The sequence below is a fragment of the Pundamilia nyererei genome, unplaced genomic scaffold, assembly GCF_000239375.1.
Source record: "Pundamilia nyererei isolate P.nyererei 1_Seehausen unplaced genomic scaffold, PunNye1.0 scaffold00577, whole genome shotgun sequence".
Classification (NCBI taxonomy): domain Eukaryota; kingdom Metazoa; phylum Chordata; class Actinopteri; order Cichliformes; family Cichlidae; genus Pundamilia; species Pundamilia nyererei.
Genome location: NW_005187978.1, coordinates 141,959 through 150,260, shown reverse-complemented (window position 1 = coordinate 150,260; position 8,302 = coordinate 141,959). Strand labels below are relative to the sequence as shown.

General features: G+C 39.2%; 1 protein-coding gene and 1 long non-coding RNA gene across 2 annotated transcripts; both read right to left on the bottom strand.

Moving 5' to 3' along the window:
- Positions 1 to 6: 6 nt before the first annotated feature.
- LOC102213839 (uncharacterized) lies at positions 7 to 2,476 on the bottom strand. Its single transcript, XR_312411.1, has 3 exons — positions 2,373 to 2,476; positions 946 to 1,002; positions 7 to 81 (listed from the first exon to the last, which is right to left on the bottom strand). It is a non-coding gene; the product is annotated as an uncharacterized LOC102213839 (long non-coding RNA).
- Positions 2,477 to 4,432: 1,956 nt separating this feature from the next.
- Positions 4,433 to 7,388, bottom strand: LOC102212895 (myelin-oligodendrocyte glycoprotein-like). The gene is made up of 4 exons (XM_005754507.2): positions 7,175 to 7,388; positions 4,824 to 5,201; positions 4,639 to 4,716; positions 4,433 to 4,548 (listed from the first exon to the last, which is right to left on the bottom strand). Exons 1-4 carry the CDS (start codon positions 7,254 to 7,256, stop codon positions 4,460 to 4,462), a joined length of 627 nt encoding a protein of 208 aa, XP_005754564.1. The 5' UTR covers positions 7,257 to 7,388; the 3' UTR covers positions 4,433 to 4,459.
- Positions 7,389 to 8,302: the final 914 nt, after the last annotated feature.

Genomic DNA, 8,302 nt, shown 5'->3' with positions numbered 1-8,302 from the left:
CCAGGTGACACGGCAGGATGACATCATCACCCGGAGCAGCAATGATTGGAAGATTTGAACCAATCACCACAACCACCTCACCTGGAAACAGATGGAAAATTAATTCTCCTGAACTCCTGCAGAACTTCCACAGATCTTCAGTGTGTAACTCTGTAAAGTGACACACACAAACACTTGAAGATCTTGAACAGCCAAATGAGTGTTTCCGCTGTTATTCCAGAAATGTTTCTTACTGAGATCAAATTATTTAAAGAAGTCCTCCTCAGTCTATTGGTAAACAGGACAGGGATCTCAATATCAGGATGTGAATTTACAGCAGAATAAATTAAGCTGAATGCATCCGGTTTAAATGGAGGCATATCTGTGCTGGTTCAGACACACGCAGTGTCAGGGATTCAAAGTTTTGATCATGGGAAACAGTCTGGTCAGTAACTGCTTTAATCTAAACCTGAACAGCTTCCTCTGTGAGTAATCTCTGTAAATAAGTGACATCATCATGAGATCATCAGACAGACAGTAAAATGCTGGGTTCCTGTGGGTACCTGCTGATCCAGAACGATGAAATTACAGTAACCAGACACAGGAAGACAAAAAAAAAACAAAAAAAAACAAAACCTTAATCCACAGAGACTTTTAACCAAATTCTTCTGAATTAAGTTGTTAAAGCCAAAACTAGCTCATCTGTGGAAAACCATGATGGACGCATATGTCGGCTAAAAATATTGGAACATAGTGTTAATTCATCCCCTTACCACAATGTATGATGTGGTTTCTGGTGTTTGTGTGGAAACAACAACGCAAATATTCAGTATATTAGGTTTGTGTGACATTGGTTTAATTCAGTCCTCGTTTGCTGACATTACTTTTCCCCCCGTAAGGCCATGATTTCTTAAATAAATTCAATGTAATTTAAGAGAATTAAGTTCTACAGTGTGGAGACGTTACCGAGTTGACTGCTGAAGACTTCTGGACTTCCTTTACCATCACGGGACGTCGGAATAACTGGAAAAAGAAATTCACAACTTCAGAAGAGATCATGAGAAGATAGAGAAGATTTTATTATACAAGCAGCTGACATCATACACAAAAACATGAAGCCTGAACATGAATATATTTAAAAACAAACAAACAAAAATATATAAACATATGGAAGTTAATTAATATAATCTTTTTTGCCTTATATTTGGTAATGTTTTATTAAATTGTGATGTTTAATGCTTTCTATATAGATTAGTTAGAAATATTCACAAAATAATTCCTTGACCCTGATAACAGGTCAGATAAAATAATAATAAAGAAACCACACACAAAAGTCCCTATATAATTAAATTTCTTTTATGTCTAGTCACCAGTGATTAACTAACTGGATGTGTGGTGGGGTTTTCCCAGAAATGACTCAATGATTGAATTAAATCAAGACTGAAAAGAGCAGAGTCATGATTACCAAACAATAAATGAGGTTATGACATGTGTAAATTTACAACTCAGTAGAATATTCTTAGAAAGATTAAATGTGTGTACCACACAAATTAAGCACCCCTTCCCTTCCAAGGTGAACATATCTGTTCAGAACAAAGCAGGAGATCCATAAAAAGCTACAAGTTAATCTAGATTTTCTTCTGTTGTCTTATTTTGTACGGTAGGTTCAGGGAGTTTACCTCATAAAACGGTGGAGTAGGTCTAACTTAAAATCTAACGCAGAATGGAAACTTTAAACTGAAAGCCTGACTAAAAATATTTACAAGAATAAGTGAAAAATATGTAAAATGAAAACTTTCACGTGACTGAATTTGATTGGACAAATCAGTCACGTGATCAGACCTTACAACTGCGCCGAAATGGCGGCTCATTTCAAACTTTTTCGTACATTTTTCAAAGATAGACTTGCGAAATGAGCAAATGAAAACATTTGAGGCGAGAAACAAAGTTTGAAATGTGTCATTACGTGATATCAGAGATTATATTTAATGTTTTCTAGCGAGTTTCCACACCGGACATGTTTCCTTGTTTCGTTCTTGTTGCTAGGCAGCAGTGTGGCGCACGCGTTTTGTTTACGCTGTGAGAAACAAGTGTGGCGCGTCTGACGTAAATAGGCGTGTCGAACCTTTACACATCTTTAGAATGCTCAGTGGATCATCGCCTTTATCCGACAAATAAATACATAACACTCTTATCAACGCTCAAATTGGAAGAAACTGCTTCATACGGGACAGAACCTGCCTGATAATCACCACAATTTAACATTATTTTACGTCTCAAAAGTAAATTAACTGACGTCATTACTCACAGTGACACACAACAAAGTTGAACTGCTAAAAGGGAATTCGGCTTGTTTATTTCTTGAAAATGTGAATGAAATGCTGTGAGTTTACCTTGAACGGGAGTCCAGACGAGCAAAGCTGAGCACAGGATGAAAGTCCACAGTGAGGATGAGTCTCCACCCAGCGAGCTGTACACAGACATGGCTCGTAGTTAGTCTTTGAATGAATAACCCGAATCATCGTGGACCGTTCAAGTAGGCTACTTTCTTTAGCCCCGCCCCCTCTCTCTCTTTTCCTTAGTCATTTGACCAGAAACATCTGGAAACACCTGGAGAAAACACGACCAGCCAACACAGTCATGAGCTGGAACACCCTTTCACCCAGTTATGTAGGTCTTACTAAACAAAAGTCCATCACTGAGCTATAAACAAGTGTTGTTCTCCATCACTTTGAACTACAGACATATTTATACAATAAATATACCCCCTGCCCTGATCCTCTGGCTCTTCTGGGTGTTTCTGTTTGCAACACTATCACTCCAGGACACTTACGCTGACCTTAGGAGTCATTTTCAACTGTATCAGATTGCTTTGCATGTTAAGTTGGGCACAAAGATTTCCCTTTTTATAGATATTGTTGGAATTGCAGCTTCCAAAAAAAAAAAAAGGAATTGTAATTATCAGCAGAGGTTTAAAAAACCCTTGAAAGATAAAGGATAAAGGTCAGTCTTTCATGTTTTAGACAGAGAAGAGAGGTGGTTTCACCTGAAACCTCTACTGATAATGATCATTACTGGGTCAACAACCTTCTTAAGAGACAGCTCCCACAAGAGATTAAATACCTGGGATTCTTCACCATTGGATTTTAGAACTGAATAAGCTTCTCAATCAACGGGAAAGCATCTTTGAAAAACTTAAAGAAATGCAGTATTTTTATTACCTCAGTTCACAAAACTTTTGCTTTTCTAATCTAATTTCATTTGTTTTAATTGACTTACATTTTTTTCTTCTATCTAACATAATACATTTTTTTCTGAAACCTGTTGACAAAAATAATAATAATCGAAGTCAACAGTTAATTTTTTGAGTGTAGAAAATTATCAACTACAAGGAACAATTTTACAGCTGCTGTGCATGTGCACTCTGAATCTTATGTGAATCTCATCAAACTTCTGATACTTCACAAATCTCCTTTCATTATTGCAAATCAGCCAGCGAATGGCTTATTTCCATCCATCCTTATCAGGGTCGGGAGGGAGCCCATCCCAGCTACCATAGGGCGAGAAACGGAGTGCACCCATGACAGATCTCCAGTCTGTTGCGGGCCAATACAGAAACACATAGAAAAATTCACACTCACATTGCCTATGAGCAATGCAGAGTCTCCACTTAATGTTTGGACTATGGAAGGAGGCCATGGTACCTAGAGAGAAACCTTTAAATTTCCTTTAACGCTTTGATCTGTATCAGATACTGGGAAAAAAACTGAACATATTTAAACACAAAACAGTCTTGGTGTTTGGGGATGATTTGTTTCAGTCTAGTTAGCAATGATCAGGGGGCATTTTAACCCTTTAATTTGTCCATCGGAGATGCTTTAAGGTCTCTTTAAATACTCAGGTATAACATTTAAATAAGTTCACACAGTGAGACTAAATAAATATTCATTAAACACGCTGACAGTGAGGCAGAGGAGTGTTTCTTCTCCAGGCTGAACGTCACAGTTTTGTACTGAAGGAGGAAATCCATCAGTTTCACTGCTTGATGTTTCCAAGCAGATCCTCCAGAGTCTGACAGCAGCAACTCTGACTGAAGACGTCTGTAAGAAATATTTCCTGTTTACATCCTCTGATCTTCCACTCTGGGTTTTCTTGTTCTACACTTTCTTTATGTGAAAATGAGCTCGATAAATAAACTGGACATGGTCTTGAGCTGGGGTCAAAGTTCAAATTAGGCTCACTTCCTGTTATAGAAGGTGATCTTGGTGCTGCTGGGCCCGAGTGTCTCCCGGTGGCTGTTGGTTTGAATCCAACCTGACTGAATATCCAGTAAAAATAAAAAGTGTTTTTCTCATTTGCCTCTGGCTGTTTCTGATTTAAAAAAAAAAAAAAAAAAAGGTTGAAAAGGTTTTTTTTCAAATCCAATTAAGTGTGATGGCAAGAATCAACATTATTTGTGTTTGTTTCTTACTTTTAATGTCTAAAAAAATGCACTAATAGAATTATGCAAAGAAAGCAGCGACAGCAGCAACGGACATGAAGGCGATGACAATAATGACCAAGGAGACCCTGGTGATGTCAACAAAGGAAAAAAGGTAAATGCACAAAAATGTCACCGAAACAGAAATAATGAGGAGAAGAGCTGGATTGTTATCTCACCGTTTCTTAGAGTTTTGTCCTGATGATCTTGCGTTTGGAGCGAAGTCTCTGCCGTTGAGGTTTTAACGTGGTTTGGATCTAAAAGTCACGAAAAAAAAAAAATGAAACTGAAGGTTTGTAATGGTACAGAAAAAACACACAAAACTGTTGGGAACCACAAACATGACCAAAACAAATCTTCTCACCGACTACAAGTTCAACAACAGCAGCTTTCACTCTGCTCTGCAGCTTGGGGATGAAACATCTGTATCTGCCGTTGTCTTCCTCCGACACGTTCAGGATCTTCAGTGAAATGTTCCCGTGTTTCATGTCGTCCATGAACAGCTCCGTCCTCCTGAAGTACGAGGCCATCTTCATGTCGGGGACCTCCTTCCTGTCCCTGTACAGGTGAACGTACTTCACTCGGCTCAGCCGGTCCGACGGGTCGGGCTTCAGGTCGGGTTTGGACCACTCCACCGTCAGACCCTGGACATCGAACATGGGCTCCAGGTGACACGGCAGGATGACATCATCACCCGGAGCAGCAATGATTGGAAGATTTGAACCAATCACCACAACCTCACCTGGAAACAGACAGAAAATTAAACCTCCTGAACTCCTGCAGAACTTCCACAGATCCTCAGATCATCAGTGTATAACTCTATAAAGTTACACACTGAAGACCTGAACATCATGAACAGGCCCGTGAGTCTTTGTGGTGTTACTGCAGAGGTGTTTCTGGGACTAAATTATTGAATGAAACAAGTCCTCCTCAATATGTTTCCAAAACCAACAGAGAACTCATGGGAGATTTGTTTCACCCTAAAGCCTTGTTTAGTTCTAATAAGTGATGCTGAGTCAGTGGAATTAAGGAGCCTGGGACCTGGTAAACCTCAGTTCAGAGTTCACATGGGCTGAGGTTGTGTATAAACCTCAGCTCATGTGTCCATAAGGACCCATATGATCACAGGGTGACAGTGACATTGCACATCATAGGTCACAACACCACTGAAGGTTCAATATGTGGGACTCTGTCAGCTTTTATACGTCAAGAAACTGGAATACAAGGTCAATAAAGTCAGGTTCTGCCATTTCTATCTTCGAAAGACTTCAAGAAAGTAAATTTCTCTGACCCATAACACTCACTATACGTTTGAGAGATTTCAGACATAACCAATGAGTATTTCTTAGTTTTAGTGATTCCTCTTTAGAGAGATGGACCTTTAGGGATTAACCATGCAAAAAAACAGGTCGAGTTTCTGAGTTCTGTCAATTTTGTTGAACTTCTATTCTTTATCACCTCTTCAATAACAAAAGCATCCATCAAGCTTTTGAAGGAAGCCACAAGTAACAAAACTGGTTTAACACATGAAAAAGTTGGATTTCCTTCTTCAAAACTGTTCAACACTGCGGCTTTAATTTCATTAATTTTTAATCAAATGCTCGTGATAACCCTCCCAGGCCAGAGACATGTCAACCGTTAGACATGACAAGGAAAGGCAAAGGTTTTTTGTTTGTTTCAGCTCCAGTTTAAACAGAATCACCTTTGTCTTCTTCCATTTCTTCAGTCTTTGGGGTACTAAGAGTTACAAGACGAGATGAAGAAACAGCAAGAAGCAGAGAGCGTTTAAAAGTACAAAACATAGCTGTTTTCACATTTAACTCATAACCTGTCTTTGTGGAGGATGTGTAGCACAGCAGGGTAGAAGCCTAACCGATTAGCACAAATGGATGTCTGCGTATATAATAATAATTATAATAACTGATTATTGGTGGTTATTCAAACATGATCTACATGGCAGATAAACAACAAAGTCACCAAAATCACCAGAGCTGCTTATATTTGGAAAGTCCAAATGTCATCTAAGCATTTAAAACAAATGAGTTGTTATTAAATGTCACAACGTCCTTTTGTTCAGTCACATCAATTCTTAGCTGATTACTGATGAAATACTTTACAACAATTCTCCGTGACTCACTGACTGACTCACTGTGGGACGGATACGTATTGAAGCCTGTTTCCACTAAAAAAAAACCAACCAAACAAACAAACAAACAAAAAAACCAACCCAAAAACCAAGTATCTAAAATCGAAATTTCGAGTTACTTTTCTCAACATTTCGAGAAAATAACTGGAGTTATAGATCCTTTTTTTCCTTAGTGGTGGTAACGGGCTTCCATAGATATTGGATGGGTGGATGGATACGGCAAATGCGGCGTCTAAGTCTCTCTTTTTTTTTTCAGCGGACGGTTTTAACGTTTACCGGGAGATCTCCACACCTGTCAGATGTTGGTGCCAAACAGCAAAAAATAGCACGTGTCTTCTGTTACACTTTAATCACGCGGCCCTGCAGTATTAACAGAGACACCAGTCTAACACGTTCACACTCACACTTTCAGCCTGTTCAGTGTTGTCCGTTATAATTAATCCTCTGTGAGCGCTTAAACGGGGGAGAGCCGCTCATCGCAAATGAGAGCCTGCTTAAATCATCTCGTTGAAAGTTAACTCACTGATAATTGTCATCACTCACAGCTGTGAGCTGACAGTAACGTTTACCTCCAGCCAGAGTCCACACGCTGAAAGCCGAGCACAGAATAGAAGTCCACAGCGAGGCAGAGAGTGGGCTGTACTCAGACATGGTGCACAGAACACGGAGTCCGTGGATTAATTAATCAAACCTGAGGTTGTCTGTGCTCCTGCCTCGATCTCACTGGATGTGTCTATGAATGACCTGTTAGTCTTCAAATATCCAGACACGGTAACGAGCAATGTTCCCTCTAAGCTGCGCGCGTGCGCAATTGCTCACTGCTGCTGGCACGGTCTCTGCGCACAGAAAATCTGCGTTGCGCAAAAAATAAATAAATAAATAAATAAAATCTAACCTGAATTGAAATTAATATTAAAACTTTAACAATTCTGTTTTGCAGTGCTAGTCAGTAAGTGACTGGCTGCTTAGAACGATGCCACCTTATTCTATAGTCCAGCCAATAATGCGATGGTTGAGATGTGAGAGATTTGCGAGGTTTAGCGCAAATCTTGTGTAGTTAGTGTGTAGTGTAGTCAATAGTTTAGTTGTGTGTCAGAACAAGGAGGCGACTGCTGAATACTGCTTTTCCTTTTTCCAATCTATACCGGTACACATACCAGCCAAACAATTTGCGTTATGGAACAGAATGATTTCGGGATTTATATGGAAGGGCGTAAACCCAGAGTTAGATATATAACATTGCAACTACCTAAGGAACGGGGTGGACTTTCCCTCCCAAACTTAGAAAGCTATTTTAAAGCGGCACAATTAAGATACTTAGTTTATTGGTGTGATCCGTGGTATGAAGCAAAATGGAAATATTTAGATGTGACACAATTAAAATCACCACTACAGACAATATTAGGAGATAAAAATATATATATTTGGAACAGAAAAATAATTTAAACGAATGGATTAAAACTCCTTTAAAGATATGGTTTGATAAATGCAAAAGCCTTAAATCAGGAGCTGGAATCAAACTCAGATGGGTCACACAGACACTGTCTGAGGTTTTAAATGACTATAAAGGAAGTACAACAACACCTGTGGTCTCTTTAGATACAGTGGGGCAAAAAAGTATTTAGTCAGCCACCGATTGTGCAAGTTCCCCTACCTAAAATGATGACAGAGGTCAGTAATTTGCACCAGAGGTACAC